This window comes from Macrotis lagotis, chromosome X (assembly GCF_037893015.1).
Source record: "Macrotis lagotis isolate mMagLag1 chromosome X, bilby.v1.9.chrom.fasta, whole genome shotgun sequence".
In the NCBI taxonomy this organism is placed as follows: Eukaryota; Metazoa; Chordata; class Mammalia; order Peramelemorphia; family Peramelidae; genus Macrotis; species Macrotis lagotis.
Genome location: NC_133666.1, coordinates 123,180,433 through 123,196,972, shown reverse-complemented (window position 1 = coordinate 123,196,972; position 16,540 = coordinate 123,180,433). Strand labels below are relative to the sequence as shown.

General features: G+C 35.9%; 1 protein-coding gene across 1 annotated transcript; it reads right to left on the bottom strand.

The window, feature by feature from the left end:
* Window positions 1-15,172: 15,172 nt before the first annotated feature.
* Window positions 15,173-16,319, bottom strand: LOC141498173 (mitochondrial carrier homolog 2-like). The gene has a single exon (XM_074201149.1). It carries the CDS (start codon window positions 16,317-16,319, stop codon window positions 15,402-15,404), a length of 918 nt encoding a protein of 305 aa, XP_074057250.1. The 3' UTR covers window positions 15,173-15,401.
* Window positions 16,320-16,540: the final 221 nt, after the last annotated feature.

Here is a 16,540-nt window from a genome sequence, read left to right as displayed (position 1 = left end):
CCATTGAGTCATCTAGCTTTCTCTTTTCTATTCCTACCTTTCACTCTTTATTTACCCAGAGGTCAATTAAGCTACTCCTCTTGATATCTATCTTTAGGAATGTCAGAGTCTATCTAAAGATAGATGTGAGAGACTAATTACAAAACATGAGAGCTGAGATTTGAAGGTATATTCTAGGTAAAAGTCCAGTTCTAAATCAAAACTTGTCTCACCAGAAGACATTCAACACTGATGCATTATTGGTGGAGCTGCCCAACCATTCTGGAAAGCCTTTTGGCTTTTGGAATTATGCTAATAAAATGACTATGTAATCTTTAATCCAAAGATTTCAGAAATATACTAAAAAATGCCAATGACAAAAGAAAAGTCTATTTATAGCAGCATTTTTTATTATACTAAAGAATGAGAAACAAAATAATTTCCATTGACTAGAGAATAGATAAATAAATTGTGATACATGAATGAAATGGAAAATTACGATAAAAAACAATGAATATGATGATTAGAGACATATTGGAAAGCATATTCGAACTGATGCAAAGCCAATTTATCAGAAAAAATAATGGACACAATGATCAAATAAATTTAAATGGAAAAAACATAACATCAAAACTGAATAATATAGAATTACAATGTCCAAACTTGGCTTCTAAGAAGATCTAGGAAACATGTTTTTTGCTCTTTTTTTGAAGAAGTGAGAGAGTATAGGCATGGAATACTGCATCTTTTATCAGAGTCAGAAACCAATAGATGGAGATTTTATATATATATATATATATATATATATATATATATATATATATATATATGTGTGTGTAAAATTTTATGTGTGGTCAGTTTTGCTGAACTGGTCATTTTTTTAATTTTTTTATCTTTTATATAAAGGATGGCTGTTTAAGAGAGAATAAGAAGAAGAATACTTTACTTTTCCCTGTATTTATCTTATTTGTACATAGTGGTTTGTATGTTTTCTACCCTATTTGACTGTAAGTATCTCAAGGGTAGGGAATGTCTTTGGCATTTGTAGTTTTGTATTTGTAGTTTTGTATTTGTAGTGTTTACTGAAACATAGAAGACACTTAATCCAGACAGTACAGGGGCCAGGTCTAGAGTCAAGGAGACTCATCTTTCTAAGTTCACATCTCACACACTAAGTGTGTGACCTTGGACAAGTCACTTTACCCTATTTTCCTCAGTTTCCTCATCTGTAAAATGAGCTGAAGAAGGAAATGGCAAAGTACTCCAGTATCTCTGCCAAGAAAACTCCAAATGGAGTCATTAAGAGACAGATAAGACTTTAAAAGCAATTGAAAAACAACAAGGACATTTAATAAACATTCATTGGCTAAAGGATAAAGTGGAAAATGTAGGAAATGTACAAAACAAAACATATTAAAAAATCTATCTTTATAAAACCTCTGCTCATTAGAGGATTCTAAATCCTGATCTAATTGCTCCAGGCTCTGAATTCTGTGACTGAAACCTCCAGAATCCTTTTCCTTATCTAGATCCTCCCATTTATGTCAAATTCACAAGGCCCTTGCTCTTGATCTCCTGTTTTTCAAACTGTTTATAGGGCTAATGGGCAAAGTGCTGGGCACGGAGACAGGAAGATCTTCAATTCATTTCAATAAACATTTATAAAGTACCTGTTATGTATACTAAGCATTATGCTAAGAACTGGGGATTCAAATAAGAAAAAGAGACAGTCTCTGTCTCAAGGAGAGTTTATAAATTTTCCTAATGAGAAAAGATAACATATAGAAGGAAACTGAAAATCAAGGGGAGGGGTATCAATGGATATTTGGCAGCTGATGAAAATAGAGTGACCAAGAAGATTGTAAGCCTACCATAAAGGAAGGATTTGGGAAGAGTTTAGTACTCCACCCACTAGTCTTCCATTCAAAGGGGAGAGGCTATTGAAAATGAGGATCAGTTGAGAAAGTTTAGAATATCAAAACCTGAATCACTCTTCTAGGTGGCTTCAGATTCTTTCTGGCTGAGTGACTCTAGGCAAGTCATTTAATTTCTGTTCAAATCAACAACAATTACAGTGAGAATATTTTTATCTCTACAAAAGAAAAAAAAGATTTTTTTTAATTCCATTCAACAGACATTTATTAAATGCCTACTCTGGACAAGAAAGACAGCTTTCTAGGTACTGGATTTGCAAAGACAAAAACAAAATTTTTACTGCCTTCAAGGAAAGAGAGGATACAACATATCACAAGTAAATGAATAAAAGATAATTTGAGAAGGGAGAGAACACTAACAAGTAGGGGAGTCATCAATCCACAAGCATGAATTAAATGCCCTATATGACCCATGTACAATGTTAAGCATGGGTTGGGGTGTGGATACAAAGACAATTTGAATATGTGGGGTGAGAGGAAAGTGAAGAGATAAAGAAGTTACCAAGATTATAGACCTAGGAAAACTAGGAAGATGATGGTGCTTTATGTTGCAATAGGGAAGTTTGGAAAAGAGGCAAGTTAAAGGAAGAGGTAATGAGTTTGGATTTGTTGAGTTTGTGATTGTTATAGACATTTCAAAATGTCCAGTAATCATTTGGTGATAGATAAAAGAGTTCAGGATAAACTGGATGTGGAGATATATATATATATATAGATATATAGATTATATATAAAACAAAGATTTTGAGAAGCAGATGAAGATGGAATATATTAAAAGCATTAAAGATAGTTTTGTGAAGGTGTGAGGGAGATGATGGAAGACCTTTCAGCTCTAACTCCTAAGATCAAAAGAATGTCCGGTTCCAGTATTCATCCAGTTTATAAAATAGAATAGTTGAAGTGAAGTCAGCTAGACAGGTATTCTGGAATCAGATGGTAAAGGTCCTTTAATGCCAAGCTGAAAAGTTTGTATTTTATCTTAGAGACAGAAAGGAAGCTCCTTGATATAGTCAGAATCATGTTTAGAAAAATAATTGACAAACTCTACAGTGAAGGATTGGTGAGACTGGAAACAGACCAAACTTCCCCATAATAGTCAAGGACACCACCATCCTCCCAGTCCCTCAGGTTCTCAACCTGGAGATCATACTGAACTTTTCACTATCTCTCATGTCCTATATTCAAGCTGTTGCCAAAACCTGTTGATTTTACCTTTGCAACATCTCTCAAATATGTCCCCTCTGATACTACCACACCATTCTGGTGCAAGTCCTTCAGGGCTAGACTAATAGCCAGTCAGCCACCAATGTAATTTTCCTAAAGTGCAAATCAGATCATAATCACACCACTACTCAATAAAGCCCCATTGCCTCATTCCCTATTGAATGCAGACTTTAAATATAAATTTCTCTATTTAGTATTCAAACCCCTCCATCACCTAGCTCTCCTCACTCCACCTTTCCAATCTAGGTAGAATATATTTCTCTTTTTTATTCTCTCTCTCTCTCTCTCTCTCTCTCTCTCTCTCTCTCTCTCTCTCTCTCTCTCTCTCTCTCTCTCTCACACACACACACACACACACACACACACACACACACACACACACACACACACACAGAGTTCTCCAAGGGAGACTTCTTTCCTTACTGCCAAGAGAGGAAACAGAAGGTTAAGACCAGAGGTCACTATTCTGCTCTATATTGTTCATTTGGAAGATACAATTTGGTTTTATCTAACTTTTGATCACTGTTATTTTGGGGGAGAAACTAGGGACTTCAAGTCTTGACCCCCTTTTTCATTTAATCCTGATGTTTGCTGATATTTGTCCTTCATTCTCCAAGAAGACCATGGCATCAGGGAGGTGATGCCATAACTAGCACATGAATTTGATTTTAAATGAGGGGGTGCTGTACTAAGTCACCAGCCTCACTTTCCCCTACAGAGTCTTCTGGGTCAAGTGGCCAGATATGAATCAAGGCCATTTAATTTATTCCATTTAATGCTTGTTTCTCAATGAACACACATAGAGAATAGCAATGAAATTGATTTATACAAATCATAACAAAAGGGAAACCAAAGAGGATATGCATAGGAGATTACTCAGGAGATACAGCACTAGGTCAAGAGTCAGGAAGATCTAAGTTCAAATTAGTCTCAGACCTTTACTACCTGCATGACTGAGCTGCCACTTCATCCTCTTTGTCTCTATTTCCTCATCTGTAAAATGAGCTGGAGAAGATATGGCAAATTTACTCCAGTATCCTTGTCAAGAAATTCCCATGGACAGTATGGTTCATAGGGTCATGAAAAGTTGAATACAACTGAACAATAAAATTTTACATAGGGGAATATATGCTAGACAATACAGATTCAACCAAGAAAGAGGGTCCTGGATCTCACCAGGGGAAATCTCCCAAAATCTCTAAAGTAGCAACCTGAAATGGAAGTTGTCCTCTTCTAACTTAACTCTTAAAATTTGAAGCCTATTCAACATTATTCTAGAAGAAAACTCTCTCTTGGAGAGTGCCAAAAGGGAGTTCCTGCTTTAAAGAGTCTCCAAAAACAGAATGATTAAAAAATTGAAAATCTTGCCTCTCTGGTCTGCCCCTCACAGATGACAGAATCTTCATCTCCACCAAAAAGGAAGGAGTCCCATACCAATGGACTTTGGAACAGGGATTATATACTTTATATCATTACTCTTTGGTTCTCTAGCTGTTCCTTCTTCCTGGAATGCTCTCATTCCTCATCTCTACCTCCTAGATTCCCTGACTTTCTACAAGTTTAAATCCCACCTTCTACAAAAGACTTTCCAAATTAATTATTTTCTCTTTATTGGTTCATGTTTGTTTACTTGTTTCTCCTATTAGATTGTGAGCTACTCCAGGACAGGGACTCTTTTACCTCTCTTTGTAACGCTACACAATCTCTCCTATAGAGTAGGATCCTAATCAATGCTTATTGGTTGATGAACTGACCAATTAGGAAGGCAGAATCTTAGATTTATTGAGATACAAAGGATCTCAGAAGTTATCTAATTCAACTTTCCATTTTATAAAAAGTATATTGAAGCTTAAATTCAAATCATTTGCTCAAGGTCAGTCCATCACCTCCCTGTCAAGAATTTGGAAACATGCTTCATCATCAATCTTCTGAAGTTATGATTGCCCTTGCATTGGAGTTCTTGAGTCTTTAATGATATTTCACATTAATATGTGAATTATATAAATTGATATCTTGGTTCTCACTTCACTTTGCATCAATTCAAACAAAATTCCCATTCATCATATTTGCCATTTTTATATGTCATAATTTATTCGGCAGTTAACAAATTAATGGATATTTCTTTTTTCCAGTTTTTCTACTACAAAAAAACTGTCTAAATATTTGTGTGTGTATATACATATACGTATATATATGTATATATATATATATATATATATATATATATATATATATATATATATATATATATATATCCGTCCCTTTGTATTTTATCCCTTTGAGACATAGATGTACTCATGATATCAATGGGTCAAAAGAATGCCCCATTTAGAGACTTTTGCTTTAAATTGTTTTCCAGAAGGGTTAGGTCAATTTGCAGTTCCACCAACAATGAATCAGAGTACCTGTGCTTCCAGAGGACAGGCATCTTTAATTCTTCAGAAATGGTAGTGTTCTGAGCATGTCTATACATTTAAATACACTTTTTTTTCTATAAAACAAAATTTTTATTAGAAAAATAAGAAATAAGCAAATAAGTACTTAAAGGAGATTATATTTAATGTCAAACACTTCCTTCATCTCTGATTTTTTTCATCAGGTATAATTATCTATAGTCTCAAGACTATCTCCACCCTGTGATTATTTCCTGATTTAAAGAGAAATACATAAGCAAGTCTCTGGCTGAGCTTTAGACTCTTGTCTCAAGATCAGGATAATCATATAGTTCTTTGCTTGTTTCACATATGAATTCACATTCTAGATCTTGACTAGCTGTGAGCTCCAAAAAGTATGAGCTCTCTGACCTTTCTCTTGCCTTTTCTTAGGTTAGTTCTCTCGTATTTCAATATTTAGGGAAACTTTGCTTTGTAAGGCTCTAAGGTATTATTGGGTGGTAGAATCAGATAGGTGGTAGTGGGAATCAGGATGACTCATTGATACATGTTCAAATCTGCTTTCAGACATTTACTAGTTATGTTACCTTTGGCAAGTCACTTAACCACTATTTGCCTTGGGGTTTTTTTCAGTTGTAAAATGATGAAAATAACCGTACTTATTTTCCAGGGTTGTTATAATGATCAAATGAAGTAATTTTTTTTTACTTTTAAAAAAATTTATTATTTTTTTTATTTTTATTACCCCAGTTACCTGTAAAAACAGTTTTTAACATTTGTAGAGTCCCACTTCCTGGACTCCCAGGATTACAAAGGTGACAAGTACTCCATCAAGAGCTCCAAGTGCTCCATTTATTTACCAGAATAAAAGTGCTTAAATACTTTCCCAGTCTCTAATCCACTTCCACTCTCATGGTACTTAACCAAACAAGGTTCTGATGTTCAAAGGCATCAGATGATAATAATTTACAGTATTCCCAATAAATACCAGTTCCTGACAAACATTCATTTTAAACTTTTGAATTCCAAATTCTCTCCCTTCCTTCCTCCCCATGCCCCCTCATTGAGAAAGCAAGCAATTTTATGTAGATTGCAAATGTATGATCTTGAAAAACAGTTCCATAATAGTCATGTTATGAAAGAAAAACATTAGTCCCTTCCAAAAATAGAAAAATCTCAAGAAAAATTTAAAAAGTATACTTGCTTGCTTTTAGAAACTATCAGCTCTTTCTCTGGGTATGGATAGCATTCTTCATCACTCAGAGTTTTCTTGAGTTACAGCATTGCTGAGAAAAGCTAAGTCAAATGAGAAAATATTTGTAAAGCACTTGCCACATTGCCTAGGACTTAGTGCCTAATAAATGCTGATTTTCCTTCTATCCTTTATTCTGTATTCATGCCTGAATTCTATAGGTCTCCTCAATACTGCCTAAATCTTTTGGTCTTGACTTCTGATCCCTAGTGATCCCTACTCTGCCACTGCCTACATCTTTTCTTGTAGAGGACATCTCACCCTGGGTACAGTTTCTATTCTGTAGGAGTATCTAAAACCAGATGACATTGACACATGCAAATATGTAGATAGTCCATCACAAAAAAAGTATAATCCCAAAAGGACAGGGGAGAAAAATATGTTCTTCTAATAGTAATACCCAGAAGGACTCCTTAAAGACAGATGGAAGTAAGCAACTTAAAGAGTATTTTAGGATGGCTAGGTGGTGCAGTGAATAGAGCACCAGCCTTGGAGTCAGGAGTACCTGGCTTCAAATCCAACCTCAGACACTTAATAATTACCTAGCCGTGTGGCCTTGGGCAAGCCACTTATCCCCATTGCCTTGAAAAAAAATCTAAAAAAAAGAGTATTTTATCTTCTTATCCCTAGATCCAATGCAATGACTTACATTTAGTAGTTACTTAATGAATGCAAAATTACTTGGTTGAATTGAAAGAGATTCATGGTGATCCTACTTTTTATTTTTAGTTTGTTTTTGCAAGGCAAATGGGGTTAAGTGACTTGCCCAAGGTCACATGGCTAGGTAATTATTATGTGACTGATACTGGATTTGAACTCAGGTCCTCCTGACTCCAGGGCCTAACTGCCCCCTCCCCACTTTTTAATTTTAAGAAAAAAATAGAATGTGACTTATGGAGAATAGATTATGGCTACAAAGAGCATTTTCCAGATGAGAAAACTGAGGTCCCTCTGAAAGAAGAAATGACTTGCTCAAAGATACACAGCTATCATCAGTGGCAAAACCAGGAATAGAACCCAGGTCTTTTGATTCTTTAAAGATATAAATGAAAAACTGTAAAAGCTCCAGCTTTGTTAATTGGAGTCAGTAAGGGGAAGAAAGGCTTAGTATAGAAAAGACAGACCAGCTCCTACCCTGAGACAGACTTCTGTAATTAGCTAGGTACCATATTGGCTTCATCAGACTCCTGCATTCAGGGATCTGACTTGTCACAGAAGCCCCAATTGTTCACTATTTTTTGTTTCTCTCATATCTTTCCTGTTTGAGTTTCTACTTGCTGATTAAAGTTTAAATCTGTTCTTCTTTTAAAAAATGTAAAGTGTTGAGACATTGTAAATGAACAAAAGCCAAGGGACACAATGAATTTTGATTCTCTGAGTGACTCAGTTTCCCAAAGGGAATGAATTCATAGTGGATGAATAGGAGAGTTTGCCTTCCTGGTGGTTGGGGGAGCCATTTGAAACTTTGCTGTCAGATTCCTGACAGACCAGCTGCTCACTAGGCATGATAAATAGAACTCCTCCAAGGACAGAAAATGACAGATGGGGGGGGAATAATCCTCCTAATTCTCAAGTCACCCAAATGAAAACCACTCCTCTCCCCTCTCTCTTTTCTATGGTCTAAGTTCAGTATGGCTGTCAGAGATGCAGAGCTTGAATCCACATGTTCCTGAAAAAGGTAGAGATGCACATCCAATCTTTCAAATCCCTTAAATATTAAGAGTGAAAATCTTGGGAGATAAACCTTCTGTTAAATCCCTAAGTTACTCTTCCCCAGGATCTATTCATTCATTGATTATATTTACATAATGCTCATAAAGGACTATGTTGTTAAAAAGCATCATTATAAAGTACAGAGATTCTCAAAAGCAGTTTGGCTTATCAGAGAAGACCCCAGACTGGAGCCAAAAGATTTAGCTATAAGACAGGGCTCTGTCACTCACCAGAGTTGTGGCATTAGGGAAACTCTTTTCCCCTTTGGATCTTGTTTCATCAACTGTAAGATGGAGATTATTCATGCATTACTTACTCCAGAGGGTTGAGAGGATTAAACTAAATAATCATGCAAAAATGCCTCATAAACTCTAAAGCTCTAAGTAAATATACATTATCCTTCAGTCATTCATTTGTTCATTCAACCAATAAACATTTATTGAGTACAATGCTATGGAATATACTAGCAACATTTGAGGACTCAGAGTAGCCTCTACCTATTCAAACTGGTCTAATAATCATAATCAATTGTTGTTATTGTTTGTCCTTTGTTCTCAAAGAAGACCATGACAGTGTTAAATTAGATTTGAGTGAGGGGATCCAGTGGTCAGATATGAATCAAGATGACTGGAGATAGCCCTAGATGTGAGGCAATCAGGGTTAAGTGACTTGCTCCAGGTCACACAGCTATTTAGTGTTAAGTGTCTGAGGTCAAATTTGGACTCACGTCTTCCTAACTCCAGGGCTGGTGCTCTGCCTAGTATGCCACTTAGTGTCCCATAATCAATTATTTATTCATTAAAAGGTGTTGGGTCTGGAGTCAGGAAGACTGAATTGAAATACAGATTCAGACACTGATGTTGGTCAAGTCATTTGACCTTTGTTTGACTCAGTTTTCTCATTTGTAAAAAGGGTATAATAACAGTATCTACCTTCCAGGATTGTTGTAAAGATCAAAGGAGATAAATTTATAAAGCATTTACAACAGTGTCTGGTATATAATAGACTCTATATAAAAGCTAACTATTATTATTATTATTATAGGTGCAGCATGGGCCACTGTTTCTGGAGTCAGGGGACTTGAGTTTGAATCTGATCAGCATTCATTTACTGCTTGGGAGACTTTAGACAAATCACCCAAACTCTCTGTTCTTCAAATTTCTTCTTTGAGGACTGGGCCAGATGACTTCTAAGGTCTTTTCTAATTCTCAATCAATGATCCAATGTGCACATTGAAGAACCAGGACTTCAATCTATACTATCACCACCCCCAGGAAATCTCTAAAACAATACTAGATTGTGTTCAATTCTTTGTTTTGTGATAATTTGTGAAGGCCATGTTTATTTTAGTGATATAAATGGATACATATATTTTATATGTCATGTATACACATATAAACTATATATATCTATATCTATATATTTATATTTATATATATTCACATGTATACATGAAGACATTTTTGTGTCTACTTCCATATTTTGATTCACTGAGTGACACAGTTTTCCAGAGGGAATGAATACATAGTGGGTAAATATGGGGGTTTGAATTCTTTGTGGTTGTTGGGGAGAAGACCAATGGAATCATTTGGAATTTGACTATCAGATGCCTGACAAACTGCTCACTGGGCATGACAAATAGAACTCTTTAACTTCCAAACCCTTTACCATATCAAGTGTTGGCCCTAAAATCAGGAAGACCTGTATTCAAATCTAGCCTCATACACTTAGCTATATGACCCTGGGCAAAAATGACTCAGTTTTTTTAAACATAAAATGGAACTAATAATAATTATAATAATAGTAATAGTAACAATAATAATAACCACAACTATTTCATAGAGTTGTTGGGATGATCAAATGTAATAAATTTGTAAAGTGCTTGACACAGTATCTAGCACATAGTAACAGATGCTTAATAAATATTTGTTCCCTTCCATTCCTCACTACTGTCTCCACTAAAATCTTTCTTTAATGCCTTATTGTGGAACCAAGATGATGCTGAGTTCCCAGAGGAACTCAATCAGAAAAGCACATCTTCTAAAAATTCCTGTTAACCTGAAAAGACCTTGAGGAATTATCTATGATGGGCTATATGCCTATTATACATTGAAATTCAGAAAACCTCATAGAGTTTCTGATAAAGGCCTAATTTCTAAAATATATAGAGAACTGAATCAAATTTATAAGAATACCCAGTTGATAATTGGTCAAAGGATATGAACAGGCATTTTTCAGATGAAGAAATTAAAGTTATCTATAATCATATGGAAAAATACTCTAAATCCCTGTTAATTAGAGAAATGCAAATTAAAACAACTCTGAGGCACTACCTCACAGCTATCAGAATGGCCAATATGACAGATAAGTGAAATGATAAATGCTGGAGAGAATGTGGAAAAACTGGACCATTAATGCATTGTTGGTGGATTTGTAAACTGATTCAGTTCTGGAGAGTAATTTGAAACTATACCCAAAAAGCAATAAGACTATGTATAACCTTTGATCCAGCAATATAGTTGGTCTGTGTCCCAAAGAGATCAAAAAAGGGTAAAAAGACATACATATATATACAAAAACATTCATAGCAGCTCTTTTTTGAAGTGGCAAAGAAATGGAAATTAAAGGAATGTCATTAACTGGGGAATGACTGAACTAATTGTGGTATATAATGTCATGGAGTGCTATTGTTCCATAAGAAATCATGAGTGGGTGGACTTCAGAAAAACCAGGAAAGACCTGCATGAGTTTATGTTGAGTAAAGTGAGAAGAACCAGGAGAACATTGTACACATTAACAGTAACATTATTTGAGGATCAACTATGACAGATTTAACTCTTCTCAGAAGGACAATGCAAAGGCAATTCTAGAAGATTTGTAATGAAAAACTCCATTCACATTCAGAAAAAGAACTATGGAGTATAAATGCAGACCAAAGCATACTATTTTTCAATTTTTTAAATTTGTTTTATATTTTTTCTCTCATCATTTTTCCCCATTTTTGTTCTCATTCTTCTTTCACAACATGACTAATATGGAACTTTAAAAAACAAAAAGGAGTATTCTTAGCAGTTCTTTTTGTGCAAAAAAAAATGGAAATTGAGGAAACAAACATTTATTGGGGAATGAATGAAAAAATTATGGCAGATGAACATAATGGAATATTATTGATTTATAAGAAATGATGAACAAGCAGGTTTCAGAAAAACCTGGAAAGACATATAACTATGCTGAGTGAAGTGAGCAGAACCAAGAGAACACTTTAAAAGAAACATTGTGTGATGATCAACTCTAATGGACTTAGTTCTTCTCAGTAATATAATGATCAAAGACAATTTTAAAAATCTCGTGATGGAAAATTCCATCTACATCCAAAGAAAGAACTGTGTAACCTGAATGAAGATCAAAACAAACTATTTTCACTTTTTTAATTCATTTTTTGTTTTTTCTTTCTTGTGGTTTTCCCCTTTTCTTCTTTGTCTTTTTTCACAGCGTAACTAATATGAAAAATGTGTGTAACATGATTGTAAATGCATAACCTATCTCATAGTACTTGCTATCTTAGAGTAGTGGAAGAGGAAGAATACAAAAATGAATGTTAAAAATTATCTTTATGTATAATAAATTATTTAATAAGCTTTTTTAAAAAAAAAAATAAGTTCAGAGATGCTCATTATCAACATTTTGGCCATACCAGCTCAAGAAGACTATCCACTAAAGCATGGAGGGATTTATTCAATGGCAATGTAGGTAGTAGTAATCATGAACTCATATCTTTTGAAAACTGAACTGTAAGCTTATCCTAAAAGCATCCCTATAGAAAGGAAAGAATAGTTACATTCAGGTTCATGTTACAATTGGGGCAAACCATTATTTCCATTCATATCTCTTAGCTCCCTATTTATCTTTGTAACAGTTCGATCCAAAAGACACATGATGAATACAAAAGCAAACATTTAATAAAAACATAATAGCAAGGTGGGAAAAGGGAATCAAGTATTGAATGATCTTAGCATCCTTTCCCCAAATGGTTACCACCCCCTAATATCTCCTAAAAGTTAGCCTTAGATCTCAACTCTCCCTTTTATCTCCCCAACACAGTGGGAGAAGGATGCAGCAGTTCACTTGAGAAGTATCAGAGGAACACAATCAAAAGGCTTAACTACCTTTCTACCTTTCCACATCAGCCTTGGGAGTTCTGACATCTGGATACTCAGCCTCTAGAAAGCATTATTGTTCTTGGCACTATACAATAGTGGAACCATTGTTACCATCTCTCAAGACTTGGACACATAGTTCCCCATCTGCTGACTTTGACATCTATATCCAAATGACCAGCATTATATGATCCATTTACCCTCATCTTTTCCATCTCACCTGTCACTCCTGAAGCAACACCCCCACAAGACTTCTTTTTTTAAAACTGTGCTTACTGGAAGTGTGCTGACATGGAATCAGGAAGACTTATATTCAAATTTATCTCACATAACTAACTATTGTATATCCCTGGTAAAAGGTCTCTGAGCCTCAGTTCTCTACTCTCTGAAAATGAAACTATATCACAAGATTGAAATGATGTACAATATTAATATGGCATCATTATAATTGCCAAAGGTTAAATAGATAAATTGATGGTAGAAACAATACTCAAACACTGTTCTTCTGACTCCTCTACTATAGCAGATCCCATTTCTTTTTATTCATCCAATCACCACCACCACTATTAGATTTTCCAACTGGAAAAAGTGAAATCTAAATAAATTAGATGATTGAGGTGAAAAAAAAAGATGTCACCATTTTATATCAGTTACCTAGAGAAACATTCTCTAGGAGAACAAGAAGATTATTGAGTTTGGATCTCAGAATAAATTTATCCAGAATATTGCCCAGGGCATGGAACCTATACTCTTGACCTTGTTTCTTATGAGTTGCTCAGTGCCCATTTGTTTGTTGAGCACAGTTGAAGCTAACCTAGTTCCTTCAAAACTTCCCTAGGCCTCTATCTCCTTCACAGAATAAGGACATAAGTTTTTCTTCCTCTCACTACTTTATAGAAGACCATTAGATTATTCTTAAATAGTGCCAAGCAGCAAGTATGGAAGTTTGGTTTCCCATAGGCAAGATTAGGGAGAAAGTAAAAAGTTACCTGTCCTATCTAGGTGATGATAATGCACACCCCAGAGGCCTAAGGGTGGACATTTGACAGGAGGTAGAGAAAGTAAGTATGCTGGGGGGAACTCACAGAGTCCTCCAGTAAAAACATACAATAAAGTATATACATGTATTTGCATGTATATAAATGTATGTATGTATGTATATGTATAGATATAAGACAAGATTACTGATAAATTGTATATAAATGCCACATTTACTTAAATGGGCCTGTGATAGAATTGGCTTAGGTAGTCTCTCCTTCCATCAGTTCATCCATCAATTAACAAGCACTTACCGTTTACTGGTACTGTGATAAATCCTGGGGATTTTTTTTAAAAGTCCTAATTCTCAAGAAATTCATAAATGAGCTCACCAAGTGAGACAGCAAGAGATTCGTGGATATATATTTCAGGAGTCAGACTGCAGAGAATTTTGAAGGAAGCAAGAAAAGCATTTATTAAGAAACTGCTATGTGCAGGCACTGGCTTTACAAATATTATTTAATTTGATTCTCAAAACAACTTATTATTATTATTATTATTATTATTATTATTATTATTACCATTTTACAGTTGAGGAAAGTATAGTAGACAGTTTCCCAGGGTCACACCACTAGTGGATGTTGCATCTGGATTTGAAGTGGGAACTTCTGAAATCCAGGGTAACATTTTTTTTCTTTTTTTTTTAAGGTTTTTAGAATTTTATTTTTCCATTTCCTTCTAAAATGTTCTTTGTTCTGTAAATCTCTGTAACACATTTAGTCGTGGGTCACATTGTGCCAGGCTATTGATGCTCTGGCTAAGAAAATCTTGGTAGTGGAGAATGAAATCCACATTATCAGACCCAGCATTACAAAAATCCTATTTTAGAGTGTCATTAGAAATTAAAACTAAATGACTCCCACTCTCCTTTAAACAAAATGGGGGAAGGGGAGAGGAGAAGAAAAATAAAAACATCACGTACAATTAAAATCATATTATAATGCCCTGTTGGGTATGGCAAGAACTCAGCTCATAGAGAGGAACAAAGACAGTGCCATAATATTTTTCTAATTTGTTTTCTACTTTACAAGGTTTGTTGTGGAGCTTATAGGGAAGGAGGGTTGAAGTCATTACCAAGTCAACTTTTTTGTACTTCATTTTGGTTAAAGGAATTTAAAAATAATCTTTGCTGTTGTTAACATCTCACTCTTAAAACTAATTCTACTTCCACTGAGTTGTGCAAAATGAGGGATGGGGTCAGAGAAACTTAGTTATTTTCAAAGCCTTATATCAGGAAGTAGGCTCTGTGGGGATCCTACTATCTCCTTAGATAGAGTCCACAAGAGGAGGATACTTATTTATCTCCTAGAAAGTTGCTTTAGCAATTTTTCCTGACGTTTCACAAGTTGTTTCTATTCCTGTTTGGAATTTTATGATTCTTCATTCTTAAAAAGTTTAAAACTGAGGCCTTAACTCCATAATAACCTGCCCATTCCTCCAGAAAAAGTTCAATTTTGCTTTATAGAAATCATATCTAAACCCAAAGCAAAAACTGCCCATTTCAGGAAAAAGAATCATTGGGGAATCTCAGCAGCAAAGCAGTTTGCATTGGGAAATGAACAAAAAAGGCAGACACCAAACACCTCCATTTTCCCAAGATTAAAATGATTATTTAAAAAAAAGCACACCACACTGTATAGAAATCAACATTCTCTCCCATAATTCTGTGCATCTGGGACTACAGAAATGTCACTGTCCCTGCCCCATATCTTCAAATTAACATCCTCAGGTCACAACAGTAAGTCTTCCCAAAGGGGACCTTCGGAAAAAACAAGCTATTTCCGCGGCTCATGTTTCCCTCTTTTTGTAGCATGCACCAACAGTCTAACCAGGAAGAATAAATTGGGGCATAAGGAGGGCATCCACCAGCAAGCCCACAGTTGTTGACAGCCATCAGGTTGGAGATTAGTACAAAGGGATAGGTCAGCATACTGGCAAAGAATCCAGTGACAGCCTGGGAATAACTCTTCATTTCATTCATAGTGGAAACCCCACTCTCCAGTGCATAGGTATTGACAAGGTAGGCCAATGAATTACAAAGCCACAAGGAAATGATATCCCCCAGGAGACAAGGAATAAGACCCGCAAAGAATCCTAGGAAGCCCTCCTCTCGATAAATGGTTACTATGGAGTCACATAGTCCACAGTATTTGGTCTCTCTGCCAATGAATTGTACCATAGACCTCAGAGTGATCACATGGAAGGTATGCGTGACAAGGGTAGCAGCAGAACAAGACAACATCTCCCGAGTAGTCTCCTTGACAACCTTGTCAAAACTGGATGGACCATCTTTTTGTGAAGGTTCAAGTCCTTGTTTTAACTCCTCAGCCTTGTCATAATCCTGGTATCGCTGCAAAACTTTACTATGGACCACAGTTCCAATGGCTCCAGAACACAGTCTGGGATTTAAGCCCTTAAAAAGTCCGCTTTTTCCATCGATACTCATAATATGTTGAGCATAACAAAAAAGGACAGGGAGTTGATAGACTTGCCGTCCAAAAATATTTCTTCCCATAGTTGGAGGAAGAGGTTCATATCCCACCTGCATGAGCACCTTCACATACATGAGCGGCTGCGAGAGGATGGTGAGGCCCGAGCCCAGCAGCACCTGACTGGCCGCCTCTGCCATGATGGCACCCACAGAAGGACGGACGGGCGGGCGGGCCGAGCCACCAACCGACCGGGGCCCGGATCACTTCTGCCCCACCCAAGTGTGTGAGCAGGAGAACCACCTCAGCTGACAACAGGGAGAGTGAATACCTCACACCAGGGTATAGCCCACTATTGATCGAAAACAAAAATATTTAACAGCTTCAATCCCTCCCTCCAGGCCAAGGAAGAAGGCCTCAA